Source organism: Lonchura striata, chromosome 31 (assembly GCF_050655825.1).
Source record: "Lonchura striata isolate lonStrDom1 chromosome 31, ASM5065582v1, whole genome shotgun sequence".
Lineage (NCBI taxonomy): Eukaryota > Metazoa > Chordata > Aves > Passeriformes > Estrildidae > Lonchura > Lonchura striata.
Window position 1 is genome coordinate 2,414,398 of NC_140733.1, and position 17,404 is coordinate 2,431,801.

The following is a 17,404-nucleotide window of genomic DNA, read 5'->3' on the forward strand; positions in this document are numbered from 1 at the left end:
ATAAATCACAGCTTTCTTAGCTGCACGATGCACATGTTAGGAGGAGAGATCCCCCATGTGCCCAGCGCTGCAATAAAGAATATCTGTTGCCCGGATTGCTTCCGTCTTTGATTCAATTTGGCGAGCCAGGTAGGAGGACTCTCTGCTCGGCCGCAGGACCCGCTGGGAACAGGACTCCCTAGGGTACCCCCGGGATCTTCCCGGAGGGGCTCCTCGCCTCATTCGGATCACCGCGGGAGCAGACAAGAACTCCGTTCGCCCCGGCGGCACAGGTATTCTTTATTATTATTTGTTTGGGACCGGTCATTTGGTTAAGCTCCCCGCAGGGGGTAGCGTTTGTTATACGATCGTATTTGGTTTTGGATAAGCTCCCCGCAGGGGGTAGCGTTTGTTATATGATCGTATTTGGTTTTGAATAAGCTCCCCGCGGAGTTTGTGTTTGTTATACGATCGTATTTGGTTTTGGTCTACTACTTTGGTATATTAAGACATACGCTTCTGAGTTAATGGTTTGGGAACTGTTTAACACGTACTGGGTTTGGTTGCTTATTTTTGGAATTATTCTGATTGTTGTTGGAATTTTGTGTTGCTGTAAAAAGTGTCCTGTTTGGTGCATAGTATAATGGGTGGACGACAGAGCGGGGGAATCGTGAAGAAGAGCCCTTTGGGTTGTATTTTAATGCATTGGAAAGAAATAGGTGGGACTCCTGGAGGGACAGTGAATAAGAAAACATTAATTAAATATTGTAACCAGTGGTGGCCTTTGTATAAGTTAGAAGAGGGTGAGAAGTGGCCGTTCAATGGAACTTTGCAATATAATACTTTGTTGCAGTTAATGTTGTTTTTAAGGCGGGAAGGAAAGTGGGATGAAGTGGGATATGCGGATATGTTTTTCACTTTGCGGAATCACCCTGAATGGCAGAAGGAATGTGGGATAAACGTAGCACCCCAGGATCCTTTGGTGTTAGCTATGGAAAAGGAACAGAGAAAGAATGGGACTAGGTTAAAACGGTGTTGTTCGGCTTGCAGTATAGGGCAAAGGTGTGTAAAACTTAAAGAAACAGAGGAAAGAATAGAAGATTATAGTTCTCCACCCCAACCCCCTTCTCCCCCGGAAACCCCTCCCCCCCCTAGATCCCGACCTTCTACCTCATCAGATGAATCAGATAAAAGTAATCGCATAGAAAAATCTGGTGAGGCTGTCCCTGGAAAAATGAACTTTTCTCCCATCACAGCTCGAACTCGGAGTAAAATGGGGCCGATAATTCAAGCCCCGTTAAGGCAAGCGATGGGAGCAACAGGACCCACCAGAATTAAGATTCCCTTTTCTATGAATGACTTGGATGTTTGGCGAGAAGTAGTAAAGGGATACCGGGATGATCCGGAAGGGGTGGCAAAACGATTTGAATTAATAGTTAAAAATCAGGATCCAGATTGGAAAGATATAGATTTGATGTTGGATGCCTTAACTGAAACAGAAAAACAATTAATAATTAAAAGTGCTCGTACACAAGTACAAATTCAAATCACGGCAGGAACCCTTCAGGGTACGGTCGAAACCCACGTCCCTAGAGATGACCCTAATTGGGACCCAAATGACGACCAAGATTACAGGCTACTTAAAAGATACCAAGAATGGATTAAGATTGGTATCGGGACGGCCGTACCGAAGGCAGTAAATTGGTCAAATTTATATGAAATCAAGCAAAACTCGGCAGAAACTCCTACGGAGTTTCTTGACAAATTACGGACTGCTATGAGAAAATATACCACCCTAGATCCCGCTTCTGATACAGGCAGACAACAGCTAGTTTCCTTATTTTTGGGACAGTCATCAGAAGACATAAGGAGAAAACTCCAAAAGCTGAAAGAACCTGATATTAGGGATTTAGAAAAGCTGCTAGAAGAAGCCTGGAGGATATATAGAAACCGAGAAGAGCAGGGCAAGTATAAAATGGGACAGGTAATTGCGGAAGCCACGGTGGCTGCATTGGAAAAGCAGAAAAGTGGAACTCAAAATAATAAAGAAAAGAGGCAGCGCCCAACCTTACAGTCAAATCAGTGTGCATACTGTAAGGAGATAGGGCACTGGAAAGGGGAATGTCCTAAGTTGACAAGAAAGCCCCCTTTGTTAGCCCAGATGGGCTCAGACCAGTGAAGGGGACCGGGGGAAACCACCCTAGCGGATCCCCTGGTTAAAATTGAGCTAGGGAAAGAAAAGAAAGAAATAGATTTCCTTGTTGATACCGGGGCTTCCTATTCGGTACTGAACCAACAATTAATGCCGAAAGACAAAGATTTTATCACTGTAATTGGAGCTACAGGACAAAAGGAAAAAGCTTATTTCCTTAAACCACTTAATTATCGGCTTGGAAAACAAATTGGAATTCACAGGTTTCTATATTTACCAAATTCCCCAAAGCCCTTGCTAGGGCGAGATTTGCTAGAACAACTTGAGGCAAAAATTGTTTTTCAGAAAGGGAAAATTGAATTTCAAATTCAAGAAGAACAATTAGTGGAAGTTTTGAGTCTAGCCTTAATACAAACTCAAAGCCATTCTGAAATACCTAGAGAGGTTTTGGACCCGGTATATCCAGGGGTTTGGGCTAGTGAAGTTCCGGGGAAAGCCAAAAATGCAAGCCCTGTCGTAATCAAGTTGAAACCAGGAGTAAAGCCGGTAAGAATTAAACAATATCCCTTAAGGCTAGAAGACAGGGAAGGAATCAAAAATATTATTAATCGATTTCTGCAATACAATTTGCTAACGGAATGCGAATCAGAATACAACACTCCGATTTTACCCGTTAAAAAGGCAGATGGAAAAAGTTATAGATTAGTACAAGACCTAAGGGCAATTAATAAAATAGTTGAAGACATCCACCCGGTTGTAGCCAACCCATACACACTATTAACTAAATTGAGAGATACCTTACATTGGTTTACTGTACTGGATCTCAAAGATGCCTTCTTCTGTTTGCCGCTGGCCTCAGAAAGTCAGAAGCTATTTGCTTTTGAATGGGAAAATCCGGATTCAGGAAGAAAAACACAATTAACTTGGGCAGTACTACCACAAGGATTTAAAAACAGCCCTACGATTTTTGGAAATCAGTTAGCTAAAGATTTGGAAAATTGGACTCCCCCAGACGGTAAAGGAGTCCTCGTGCAATATGTTGATGATCTTTTAATAGCCACTGAGAACAGGGAAGAGTGTCTCTCATGGACTATAGAACTTCTCAATTTCCTAGGAATGAATGGATACAGAGTATCCCAACAAAAGGCTCAAATAGTGCAACAGCGAGTAACTTATTTAGGAGTAGAAATTTCCAGAGGACAAAGAGAATTGGGAACTGAGCGAAAAGAGGCAATTTGTCGCACCCCGGAGCCTCAAACAGCCAAGGAATTGCGGACATTCTTGGGAATGGCAGGTTGGTGCCGCTTATGGATATACAACTATGGTGTAATAGTTAAACCTCTATATGAACTGCTAAAGAAAACCCGACTTAAAATAGAATGGACGGCGGAGGCTCGAGCCGCCTTCAAGAAACTTAAAAAGGAACTGATGAAGGCTCCGGCCCTCGGCTTACCAGATGTCTCTAAACCCTTTTTATTATTCTCACATGAAAGACAGGGGATGGCACTTGGAGTATTAGCCCAAGAACTTGGCCCTTACAAGCGGGCAGTGGCGTACTTCTCCAAGCAGCTGGACGAGGTAAGCAAAGGATGGCCAGGATGCCTACGTGCAGTGGCGGCGGTTGTAATAAACATTCAAGAAGCACGCAAATTCACATTAGGGCAGAAGATAACGGTGATGGTTTCCCATACTGTCTCAGCTGTGTTAGAACAAAAAGGGAACCATTGGCTCTCCCCACAGAGATTTCTGAAATACCAAGCCATCATAGTCGAACAAGATGATATAGAAATAATTGTTACTAACATTATAAATCCAGCTTCTTTTCTCAGCGGTGCCCAAAGAGAACCACTGTCCCACGACTGCATAGAGACCATCGAAGCCACCTATTCGAGCCGTCCAGATCTCCAGGACACCCCTCTGGAAGACGCTGAAGACTCCTGGTACACAGATGGAAGCAGCTTCGTGAAACTGGGACAGCGGAGAGCGGGATATGCGATAACCACTACTCAAAAGGTAATTGAAGCCAACCCTCTTCCTGCAGGAACCTCGGCCCAGAAAGCAGAAATAGTGGCCCTTATAAGGGCACTAGAACTTGCAAAAAAAAAGAAGATAAATATTTGGACTGATTCAAAATATGCTTTCGGGGTGGTGCATGCGCATGGAGCAATTTGGAAAGAACGAGGACTGTTGAACACCCAGAAGAAACAGATCAAACATGCAGAAGAAATATTGAAATTATTGGAAGTGATTCAACTACCGGAAAAAGTAGCTATAATGCATTGCCGAGGACACCAAAAAGGTAACTCTGACCAAGAAATAGGAAATCGATTGGCTGATAGTGAGGCCAAGTGAGTGGCAGAGGAAGTAAAGGTATGTGCTTTGATACCAGACAGTAAACCAATTGATTTAGAACAGTCACCTAGATACTCAAAAGAAGACTTGAAATTGGCTAATGATCTAGGAGGTGAGCCCGGAACAAAGGGCTGGATACAGTTGAAAGAAGGTCACATATTAGTTCCTTCTAATATTTTGTGGCCCCTAATACAAGCAGAACATACAAAAACCCACTGGGGAGCAGATGCATTATACAAAGAAGTGACCAAAAGAATAGTAGGGCGAAATTTGTATACCACAGTAAAACAGGTAACGCAGCAATGTGAAATATGTCAACGAAATAATCCAGACACAACTAGCAAAATAAAATTGGGGATGATAGGTAAAGGAAACTGCCCTGGGCAACAATGGCAAATTGATTTTTCTGAGCTCCCCAGAAAAGGGGGGTATAGATATCTTTTAGTCCTGACAGACACTTTCACAGGATGGCCAGAAGCATATCCCTGCAGGACTAACAAAGCGCGAGAAGTGACTAAAGCGCTACTGAATGAAATAATTCCTCGTTTCGGAGTTCCATCGACAATATCCTCCGATCGAGGACCACATTTTAATGCTAAAATTGTTCAACAAGTGGGAAAAGCATTAGGAATAGACTGGCAGTTACATACCCCGTACAGACCTCAAGCAAGTGGCCAAGTTGAAAAGATGAATCATATGCTCAAACAACAGATAGCAAAGATTAGTCAGGAGGCAAATTTAACTTGGCCCCAAGCTTTACCATTGGCATTATTGAGAATAAGAGTTAAACCTCGGACAAAGGAAAATTTAAGCCCTTTTGAGATATTATATGGGCGACCCTATCAACTTCAATTTAAGGGTGAAGAATTGGCACAAATTGGGGAAGGATATTTACTGGAATACATGAAAGCATTGCAGAAACAATTATCAGAAATACATAAAAATGTTTTGGGTACTAGAGTAAGGGGATTAGATCACCCCCTCCATGCCTTTGAACCTGGTGATTATGTATATGTTAAGAATTTTTCAGGACAACCCTTGGAGGAAAAGTGGAAAGGTCCATATCAAGTGCTGCTGACAACATTCACTGCGGTGAAGATTAAAGAACACCCAGCTTGGATTCACTACTCGAAAATAAAGAAGGCCCCTACGAAACCATGGACTGCTACTCCCGTAGGACCTACCAGATTGCGATTTTCCAGATTATCTTGACCTATGGGGGAGCCTGGGCACGGTGGGATTTGAATCTTCATCTTTCGCTGACGGAAGGTATATCTCGAACTCTGAATAGAACTAATTGTTGGATATGTACACATATGCCTGAATACAGTGGAAAACAGATCTTGTTAATAGGCATCCCCATACCTGGTAATAATCCGTGGACGAGATATTGGGAGAATACCACCTGGGTAAATTATACATATAGAGCTCAGCCATTAAAAATTCATAACCCTCCAATTAAAAAATCTTACTATAAATGTGTGCAGAGGTGTAACCCACCTAAAGGATTAGATAAAGTTGGGAGTTGTAATAACGTCCAATATGTAGGAAATCAAACGGGTTGTAATAAAATAAAATATATCGGGTCCCCCACCTCTATTAATAGTACCCTCTGGCCAGTTCCAGAAGGAAAAGGATGGTATTGGCTGTGCAATGATACTGCATGGAAAGTGTTACCTGAAAATTGGGTGGGAACATGCACCCTGGGAGCCGTAGTCCCAAACATAACTATACATAATCATTTATCCGAAGGTTGGCTTCAAACACATATTCGAAGAATTAGACGGGAAGTAGAAAATCCCCTAATAAAAAGGCAGAATGCATTTCATTCCTTTGCTAGATGGTTTCTCCCTTGGCTAGGGGTAAGTGAATTAGAAAAAGCTATAATAAATATTTCAGCAGTAGTAGAAGACATTGAAAATAAAACAATAGATGCAATTCAAGCACAGCAGATTGAGATAAATAGCCTTGCACAAGTAGTGCAGCAAAATAGAATGGCTTTAGATTTATTATTGGCTTCACGAGGGGGGGTTTGTACCATTATAAATACAAGTTGCTGTGTATATGTAGATCAAAATAATCGAATTGCTACAGATTTAAGTGAAATCTGGAAACAGACTAAGATACTCCATGAGGTAACCAAGGATGACACCTCGTGGGGATTTGAAGAATTGTGGAAAGTCCTAACATCCTGGTTACCTAATTTGAATTGGTTAAAACAACTTTTTATTTCCGTAATACTTGTAATATTGTTAATTATCATAGTCTGGATTTTAATTAAGTGTGTCTTACTTTGTAACAAAGAAGCAACTAATGTTGAAAGATATAGATATGGAGGCGTAATATGATTGCAAAAGAATTTGCAATGGTTATAGAAAAGGGGGGACTTGATACAGGGACCTGACCTGTTCAGAACTACTTAAGGGTTAAATGACTAGAAAAGAATTAAGTGAAGAAAACGTTATGTGCTATGTATATGCACCAGTATCCTGTTATTCTAGACATTAGCAAACAGATGTAGAAACTTTGTCCTTGGCTATGTATTTTACTCTGATAAGCTTCCTTTACTCTGATAAGCTTCCTGATGATATGTAAAGAATGCATACTCAGCAGATGGACTGTGGTCAGTTGAATAGGCCATATATCATGAAAGGAGGAAAAGATGGGGCCCAGAGCACAGAAAAACTACCACGCATGCTCGAAATAAAAGTTCAACTAGCGGACAGAGTGATGAAGACTATGGACGACCACCAGAGGACCCCTGACGACCACCGAAGACCACCCAAAAATGCAACTACGCTTGCGCATCCTTATCTCGGAATAATCATGAATATGTAAATAATTGTCAAGACTTGTAATGAATATGCATGTTTTAGTAAGATAAATCACAGCTTTCTTAGCTGCACGATGCACATGTTAGGAGGAGAGATCCCCCATGTGCCCAGCGCTGCAATAAAGAATATCTGTTGCCCGGATTGCTTCCGTCTTTGATTCAATAGGACATGGGGGCATTTTTTGGGGAATTTGAGAGGGGTTTGGTGGGATTTTGGCGTGGATTTTTTGAGTGGATTTGGTGTGGATTTTGCAGGGGTTTGGGGGAAATTTTGGTTGGATATTTTGGGTGATTTGGTGGGATTTTTTGTGTGGATTTTGTGTGATTGGGGGATTTTTGGCTGCATTTTTGTACAGATTTTTCTCTGTGGATTCTGTGGGATTTTCATGGGGATTTAGTGGGACTTTTTGTGGGATTTTTGTGTGGCATTAAAGGGGATTTTGGGGGCGATTTTTATGGGGATTTTGAGGGATTTCTGTGAGCCTTGGGGTGATTTTTGTGGGGATTTTTTTGGGTGAGTTTTGTGGGCTTTTGGGTGGAATTTTTGTGGAGATTTACCTGGGATTTTGTGTGGTTTTTCTGGCATTTTCAAGGAATCTACAGTGGAATTTTTGTGGGAATTTTATGGTATTTTTGGTGGGATTTTTTGTGAGGATTTTGAGTCGATTTCTATTGGATTTTGGGGAGTTTTGGGGGAATTTATGAAGATTTTAGTTGGGTTTTGGGTGTTTTGGGGGGGATTTTTATGGGATTTTGATGATATTTTTGTGAGGACTTTTGATGATATTTTTGTGAGGGTGAGTGGTGCCTTTGGTTCCAATCCACTTTCCTCCCCGAGCCAACGTTACCCACTCCCTCACACGTCCCCCCCGTGCCTTCCCACTGCCTTGTCCTGTCAGGGCTTCCACAGCCCCTCATCCCTTCGTGGCCCCGTCCCCTCAGGGTCTCCCCCAGCCTGGCCAACCTGCCCCATCAAGAGGCACCTGGGAGCCCTCAGCATTCCAGGCAGCAACACACGGGCAGGAGGACACGGATGGCGCTTCCTGCCTGGGACAGGGCTTGTGGCCATCTCCAGGCACCGCTCTCACAGAGATCCCCACAGCTCCAGCCCCTGCCCATCTGCTCTGTGGGCAGCACAAAGGCTTCAGCAGAACCACCAAAGGCCAAGGGGCTTCTGGCCATTTTCCCTGCAACCCTGCATGCCTGGGCAGCTTGCTGAGCCCAGGAACCCTTTTCTCCCTCTTCCCCTAGGCCCTGCAGAGCCTGGGCAGCAAAAGAAAGATCCTGGGAGTCTGTCTATTACAACACATCCTATATTTCTATGCTAAAGAAAAACAAAAAGAAGAAAAGAACAATCCTAAAGAAACGAAACATTCCTGCTGGCTCGAGTGGCCCCAGCAGACAGAGCCTCTGGGATCAGCTCTCTGCAGAGCTGCAGCAGCGCAGCCAGCCGAGCCCCGACAGACGAGGCCGTCTCCTCCATGCCCTGCAGAGCCGATCATGCAGGCTGTGGAAGCGGGAATATCGAGCTCTCTCTATTCCCTGGAGGACAGACAATGTTTGAACTGCCAGGCTCGCAACGGCAACACTGATGTCATTGGCCGTGTCTTCTAGGGCTGAAAGAGAGAGGAACAGCGCCATGGTCAGTTCCCGCATCTGAGGGGACCCGAGGAGATCCCTGTGCCAGGGCCATCCCAGCCGGCTCTGGCCATGGCCAGCAGGGAGCAGGGACCAGCTGGATCAGCCCAAAGCTGCTGGCCACGAATCCCCCAGGTGCCCTGAAAGCTCTGTGTGCTCTGCCCACGCCGGCCCTGGTCTGCACAGGGAGCAGAGCCCTCCACAGCCGGGGCAGGGCTCGCAGCTCCCCCGGCAGCCCCCGCTGGCAGCCCGCTGCCCTCACTCACCCTCACAGATGAGATGGAGCTCTTCCTTCCTCCCCCTCAGGTACCGCCCAGCCGTCCCTGGGAACACAGAGCCTGTCAGGCCCAGCGGCACAGCTCCCTGCCAGCGGCTCTGCCAGCCCTGTGCCCACACGCCCTCCTGGCCCAGCTCGTGGCTCACCCATGAACCTGACGGCCGCCTCTTGCAGGGGCTCCTGTGGGCTCTGCAGGTAGGGCAGGGCCCGGCGCAGGTGCTCAGCCACGCTGCTGCTGTCCTCTGCCAGCTGGAGAGAGCGACAGGAGGGAAGGGTTGGCCCCGCAGCCCCCCGGGCCGGGGCTCCATGGGCACCCGGCTGGGGCCGCAGGAGCGTGGAGCAGAGCCCGCGCGGCCTCGGGCTGCAGCAGCGGGCAGGGGCACAGCTGCCAGCCCGCACACCGAGCACCGCGCTCAGGGGCTGCTCCAGGCTGGGGCTGCGGCTTCCCGGCCCTCCTTACCAGGATCTCAATGAACCTCCACAGTTTCTCCTTCTTTCCAGGTTTTTCAAGATCTCTCCTGTTTAAGAATTTGGCCACACAAAGCAGGGTTTCCCAAGAAGCCTGGAGAGCAGTAGAGACACGGAAATGGCCCCACAGCCCAGGATCAGCATCCCTGTGCCAGGGCCAGGAAGAGGATGCAGCCTGCCAGGCGCCAGGGCAGGAGGCAGCTGAGCCCCCTCCCAGGGCGACAGCAGCAGCCCGCGAGTCCTCACCTCTGCCACACTCTGATTCTCATCATGGCAGTGGAAGAAGAGTGGGAGCAGGCTGTGACACACTTGTGTCATCAGGAGCTTTTTCTCTTCTTCTACTACAGCAGACAGCAAGGCTCGAAATACAAACATGGAGATCCACTGCACATGCCAGTCATCCTGTGTAACAGGAAGGAAACAAGACCTTGGCATCAGCTGATTCTGGCCCACCTTGGCGCAGGCCTGCATCTCCACAGGGCACCAAGTGTCTGGGCAGCAGCCAGTGGCCGTGGCTGAGGGCACAGAGCCTTACGTGTTCAAAGAGTGGCAGGAGCACCTTAGCCAGCTGCAGGGCGATGGGGCTGGGTATTGGGGTGTCATTATCCAGGAACAAATCACTAAGTAGAACAATGCTCATCCTGACCACATCACTATCATTTTCCTGCAGGAGCTCCCCGAGGCTTTCGGTCAGGCTCCGCATTCTTTTGGCCTGTGCGGAACAAAAGTGTGTGAAAGGCCACCCTGCTGCCACAGGGCCTAGAGGCCAAAGGCCTGTCCCGCAGCCCTCGGGCAGCTGAAGTGGGAGGCAGAAGAGCTGGGAGCAGCTGACCCAGTGCCTGAAGACCAGCAACTGCGTTCCCCAGCACCACGCTGCCTGCACGGCTTCAGCTGCTGCCCCCTCCTTACCATCGAGGGATTATCCCTGACCAAGAGGAGGGCTCTCAGAACCTGGCGGCGCATCTCCGTGTGCTCACTCAGCAAGTGCCTCGACAAGAGATCCATGATGCTGTCACTGCATGCACTCAAGTCCAGGCAATGCAGGACCTGAAAGGCACAGGGCAATGACAGGGCCCGGCACAACCCGCAGCGCCCGGCGCGGCTCCCTCCAGCCAGGCACTGCGGCTCCAGGCGGAATATTCAGCGCACGGAATCTCTGTCAGCGCTGCTCACATTGCAAAACCAGCTGCTGCCGAGGCAATCCCAGCTCCCACTGAAGCCTCCCACCCAAAATGCTGCCTTCAGCTCGGACACCGGTAAGAAACCCAAGAGCAAACTGAAAGCTGATTAGAGAATCTTGCACAATCACACCCAAGAGCATTTTGTTATAAAATCACAAATATTAACAGAAGCTGAGAAAGTCAACAATGTTAGAAAACAAGCTTCCAACAATGGGACTCGAAGAGCTAAGAGCATGTGTTTGAATGGAATAAGCCCTCTCTGACATGTGAGCAATGCCATGGAATTTCTCAAACCAGGGAAATAGGGAGGCCTGGCAGCAGCAGCTTCACACACAGCAATGACAGAGAACAGGGCAGGGCAAGAGGCTGACAAAACTCTAACCGCTACTTGCAATGAAGTACCTTTGTTTCCAGTTCTAATCTAGCCACTATTAATATAGAGTCCAAAAGACTAAAAATACTAGTAATAATAATAACAACTGTACCATTAATAGCAAAAAATTGAGAGAATAGAAATAATAAGAATTAATAGTGGTAATAAAAACCCTACCATACTTATACCAGGTTTGCATGGCCAGGTTTTGGTAAGGCAGGGGATCTAGGAGCAGCTTCTGTGAGAGCAGCTGTTCCTCCATGTCCCACAGAGTCAATTCCAGCTGGCTCCAGGACAGACTGGCTGCTGGACAAGGCTGGCCCAGTTAGAAATGGTGGTAACACCTTTGGAATAAGAGATTTAAGGAAATGGGTGATCCTGGAATTGTGGCTGTGAGCAGGGAGGAACAGGGTGAGGACCTGTGAGGGGAACAGCTCTGCACACCCCCAGGGCAGGGCAGGGCAGGAGGGGCAGGAGCTGCTCCAGCTGCTGGAGCTGATTGCCCTGAGATTCCCTGGTCAGTCCCTGGGGAGGCAGCTGGGCCCTGCAGCCTGCCCTGCAGCCTATGGAGGGCACGGAGGGCAGAGATGCACCTGCAGCGCCTGGAGGAGCCCATGCTGGAGCAGGGGGATGCCTGAGCGGAGGCTGCGACCCCATGAGAAACCTGTGCTGGAGCAGGGACCTGGCAGGGACCTGCAAACCCCTGGAGAGGAGCCCACACTGGAGCAGGGCCCTGCCAGGACTTGTGAGCCCATGGAGGAGCGAGCCACGCTGCAGCAGCTTGTGGAGAACTGCTGTCCGTGGGATGAACTCACCGTGGAGAAGTTCATGGAGAAGTGTCTCCAGGAGGGACCCCTGGCACAGCAGGGGAATGACTCCTCTCCCCAAGCAGCAGGAGAAACAACAGGGGATGAACTGACCAAAGCCCCCATTCCCTGTCTCCCTGCACCCACTGTGGGGGGAGGTAGAGCTGGGAAGGAGGGAGGAAAAGGCAGAAGGTGTTTTTAAAGCTTTGTTTTACTTCTCACTATCCTGCCCTGATCCAGATAGCAAAAATTCCATTAATATCTCCAATTTTGAAAATGGGTTGCCCATGATGGCATTTGCTGAGTGATCTGTCGCAGTCCTTAGCTCAACCCATGAAGCCTTCATTCTGTTTTCTCCCTCCTGTCCTTCTCTGGAGGGGAGTGAGAGAGCAGCTTTGGTGGGTGCCTGACATCCAGCCAGGGTGAACAGACAACACTTCCTTTCCTTCATTCATTCTTTCTTTCCAGAGGTCACTGTGAAGGGGTTGAGTGGGGCTTTGACAGAGGGAGTGAAGGTGGTGGGGAATGGAGGAGACAGGAGCCACAGGGACATGGGACAGGCATCAGAGGGGCCTGGGCAGCTGGCAGGGGGCACGGCCTGTCCCCCTGGCCCAGCAGCAGGGGACAGGGGGCACAGCCTGTCCCCCTGGCCCAGCAGCAGCCCCGTGCCCTGCCCAAGGTGCTCCCAGCAGGGGCTGGGCCCCAGAGGCAGGGGGAGACCCCAGTCCCGGGGCAGCGTTTCTGCCCCGTCCCCTGTCCAGCCCAGCCTGCCCCGTGTGCACAGTGACCGCTGGCACGGGCTGCCCTGGACACTGTGACCTGCTGGGGACACTGAGAGCTGCCCCGCTGTGACACTACCCTTGGGATTGCACAGGCACCAAACAAACCCCATCCAGCACCGCCCCTTGTCATGTCCCAGACACTGGAGAGCATCAGAGCCAGCCCCGCTCCTGGTGATGTCCCAGGCACCAGGGCACATCCCAGCCCCGCTCCTGGTGATGTCCCAGGCACCAGGGCACATCCCAGCCCTGCTCCTGTTGATGTCCAGGCACCAGGGCACATCCCAGCCCCGTTCTTGGTGATAGATTTCAGGGGCACAAAAACAGTTGCAGACTTCCCATACTTTAGGGATCCATTAAGCACAGGAAAACGGCAAGGATTCATTTGTCACGTATGCATGGGAAAGGCAGAAAGGTCAGAACGAGGAAGACTTATTTTGCTTCTTCATTTTGGAGACCCCTCCCCAAAATGGACCTCCAACTCATTTCAGGGAACAGAACTACACATGCTTAATTGCCTTTTTGCCAATTAGCACATGAAACGGAGCAGAGGAAGTGACAGGGATATGAATATGCATTCATATTTGTGTATTCAAGACTTCTGCAAATAAAAAAGCTTTGTAATACCTGTGATTTTTGCAGTGTGCATTAGGGAATTATCCCATGTACTGCCTGGCTGTCTCAATAAACATACACTTTCTAACTTTAAACCCTTAGAGAGTTTTTGTCCATCTCAGTTGGATATCGATATTAAATTGATACTCATATTTCAGTAAATCATTGTCTTAAAGATGTCCTAGTATGTGTATTAACATGTCTTTTCTTAATATTCTAGTAATTATTCTTGCATTGTTTCAAGATAAACTGGTATGATTCAAAGAATATCCACTGAAGTACACATAGAACATCGATTTATCATAAGCAAATTGCAGTTGCAAAGTTTTTTCACTGAAATTCTGCCACTTGTCATCATTTTAAAAGTCAGCTATTAAAGTCAACAACAAAATTTCTAACTTCTAACAAAGGGAAAAAAGTATATGGTTTGCACTAGAAAAAATAGAAATACAGAAAATGTCTCCCAACCAAGTTCCTTGTCCTGATCAAAACATCTCCCAATCAAGTTCTTCGCTGTGAACCTGGCTGGTAAAGAAAAATATTATCAGTAAACGTGGATGAAATTTTGCATAAGTTAATAGTATTCGAAATCCATGTTCTAATCCTATGATTATTTCTTAGACAAAGAAAAAAGGGGAAAGGGGTTGGATTGAGGGTACACCTTCCTCCCCTCTGAGTCTGTTCTCATGTTTTACAATAAATCCTACAATAGTACAATACAGCTGCCTAAAATATGGACACTGGAAACCACAGACAACATTACAAATGATCACCTGCCTCATGGACAGTTCATATAAGGACTTTACTTGTTTACAAATTATTTCTCATGTTTACAAACAGTTTTTCTGTTTACAGATTGTTTTCTGGGAGTTCAGTTTTTCCCCAAGGGATCAAGTGCTTAAAGGTTGTTTTATAAAATTGGGTTTTTCTCTAAGGGTTAAATGGGCTCAGGGTTAAATAGCTTTCTGCTTTTAGAGATAAGTTCAATTTGTAACCAAGAAGCATTATGCCTGTGGCTTGAGTTCTCCCCTAACAGTTCCTGGAGGGGAATGCTGCAGCTCCAGTGCAAATTAGATGCACGCTGTCCTCTGTCCCCATGTTGGCAAAGGGCCCTTGCAGATGGGTGACAGAGAACAATACACAGAATTTTATAAAGAAAAGAAGGGTGAGGTGTTACCATGATTGACAGGGGTCTTGACCAATCAAATATCTCCCAAAACTGCAGGCACCTCACAGGCCAGAACCTGAACGGGCGTGGAGCTCAAACCAATGAGAGCTTCCAGGCCTGGTCTTTCAAATGCCCTGTGTAAGGGGGAGCTTGGGAAATAAAATCTCTCTGTTGCCCCATGAACTCGGGAGGAGCAGTCTTTGTCTCCTGTGCCCTCGCTGCCCCACGAGACCAAAGAGATGTTCACCAGGGCCCTCCCTGTTTGTGGCTGTCCATTGCCCAGCTGAGCAGGCAGCCAGTTGTGTTTGCAGTGAGCTGCCACAGGCAGACACACAGCAGCTGGAGATTTGAATAGCAGGGCTTGGGCCAAATCTTTTTCTTTCAGAGTGCAAGAAAGACACAAAAGCACAAGGAAACACGACAGTGTTTTGGTGGAGTCTCTTTGTCCTGTGAAGTTCAGTAGCTGTTGGTGTTTCTGTGCTCCTGCTAATCCCTTCCATGAAAAAATCATCCCAGGAAGGAGCAACAACATCTGACACGCACCAAATGTTGCCACCAGTTGCTCCAGGTGCTGCTACCCACAGCCCCTGTAGGACAGAGCACAGCCCCCAGTGCACACCAGCTTTGGCTGCCCTCTGGCAGAGAAGCCCTTTTGGGGCACAGGTTTCTGGGCAGGAGACGGGCACCGGTGCTGCCAGGGCTCGGGGGAACTCTGCTTGGGCGGGGACTGTGCCTCACCTGCTGCTGTCAGCGCTGCCCGGGCCCCAGGGCTCAGAGCAGCATTCCTGCCCTGGCCCACACGTTCCCGGTCTGTGTCCCACGGCCGTGCTTAGGACGGCCACCATGTGGGACGTGTCCCGAGGAGGCCGTGCCAGCTTCTGTGGAGGCCCCGTGCCCTTCCCGCCGCGGCTGCGTCGGCAGCTGCGGGGGCTCCTGCTGCTCTGAGCCCGCAGAGCAGGGCAGCGTTTGCTGATGGGCTGAGCCCTTCCTAAAGATCCTGTTGGGCTGTCTGACACACCTGGGGCAAGGCATTCCTTCCACCCTGGGCCACTCTGGGGGGCTGGGGCTGGCCCCAGGGCAGGTGGCAGTGCGTGCAAGGGCCCTTTGTGACACGGTGCAGCATGGTCACCGTGGAATGGAACGGGACAGGGGATCCAAGGGCCCTTGGTGACAGGGTGCAGCATGGTCACCGTGGAATGGAACGGGACAGAGATTCCAAGGGCCCTTGGTGACACGCTCTGGCAGAGGTGTTGGCAGTTACAAGTTACAGTTACACTCCACAGTGCTCGGTGCACAGGACGAGAGAGGACGCGAGAGAGCGGTGCTGTGAGGAGCCCTCGCACAGCCACTCGTTCCTTGCTGACCCAGAGCTTTCCCAAGGTATTACTCCTGCAGGTGAGCTCGTGGCCAGACCAGAGCACTTGGTGACGCCTGGCCTTCCCGAGGCATCTCTTCTGCAGCTGCCCTCGAGGGCAGACTGTGGCATTTGCACCATCCTTGACAGGAGTCTCCTGTCCTTGTGGCTGGAGCCCCAAGAGCAGAGTGCAGGACTTGCTGTCCTGTAGCCTTGCCAAGTCTTCACTCTTGCAGGTGCCCTCAAGGCACGACTGCAGCACTTGCTGACTCGGACCTTTTCCTTTTCACCTTCTGCAAGCAGCCATGAATCCAGGCAGTGTCGTAGAGCACAGACCTGCGAGCGGGCCCAAGCTGGCCCGGGGGAAGGAGGAGAAAGAAGGCCCTGGAGCTGCCCCAGCACAGCAGCCTGAAGAGCTGGAGCAGTTCCAGCCACGGCAGAAGGGTGAGTGGCAGAGCTGGGCCACAGGGCTGGTGCCTGCAGCCTGCTTGGCCCCATGCCATGCCATGCCATGCCATGCCATGCCATGCCATGCCATGCCATGCCATGCCATGCCATGCCATGCCATGCCATGCCATGCCATGCCATCCCATCCCATCCCCTGGGGCCATGCTCATGGACAGGATGGAATAGGGGCCGGGCAGACACCCCACAGCCGTGCTCCGTGCCCTGGGCCGTCGCGGGGCTGTCCCTGCCTGGGCAGCTCAGGGCTGGGCTGTGTTCTCCGGCCTCTCCCGCAGCCCCTCAGCTCGGGCTGCGCTCGCTCTTTGCCAGGTGCAGCCGTGCAGCGCACACGAGAGCAGGAACGCACCCGTGGCCGCTTCCGCAGAACAGCGCAGGTACCTGCAGCCATCCCCACCTGGGCTGGGCCTGCTGGCACTGCTCAGCCCAGCACTGTGCTCGGAGCACTCCATGCAGCATCCCGGGCTTCTTGCCCTTCTGCTGCAGATGGTTTGCAAATTCATGAAGAGGATTCGGGAGGAAGAGAGCAGCGCCATGGGCACCGTGCTCAGAGCGTACTCTCCCATCTTCAAAACCAAGACCAGCGCTGCCCTGCTGGATATGCTTGTGGAGGAGGGTCCTTCCAGCCCAAAGCAAGTAAGCAGCCTGTGGCCTGGCTATTCTTCTCCCAGCAATTGCTTGGCCTCCCAAGCCACACCTGCTGCTCCCTGGGAGCCTTTGAGGCCATGGCAGTGTGGTGGCAAGGGAAGCACTTCTCTGGGGCAGCTGGGCACATTCCTTCCTCCAGCAGCTTTCCAAGTCTCCCCTTCCTTCTCCAGGTGCCCGCCATGGTGAGGTACATCCACCAGTGGCTCGTGGCCAATGAGTTTCCTGAATACAATCTGTACAGGCCCCTTCTGGATCTGACAGAGGCACAGCCCTCTGACGTGGTGATGGCTCTCCTGCGTGTGGCCCCATTGTGTGACAG

The 17,404-nt window shown here is 49.3% G+C and overlaps 1 protein-coding gene across 1 annotated transcript; it reads left to right on the plus strand.

The window, feature by feature from the left end:
• The first annotated feature begins 5,640 nt into the window (after window positions 1–5,640).
• Window positions 5,641–7,458, plus strand: LOC144247549 (syncytin-1-like). The gene has a single exon (XM_077788557.2). The coding sequence runs from the start codon at window positions 5,641–5,643 to the stop codon at window positions 6,829–6,831; it is 1,191 nt and encodes a 396-aa protein (XP_077644683.2). The 3' UTR covers window positions 6,832–7,458.
• The last annotated feature ends 9,946 nt before the right edge of the window (window positions 7,459–17,404 follow it).

Excerpts from the sequence above, each read along its gene's own strand:
- LOC144247549 (XM_077788557.2), top strand. The coding sequence starts at position 5,641 with ATGGACTGCTACTCCCGTAGGACCTACCAGATTGCGATTTTCCAGATT.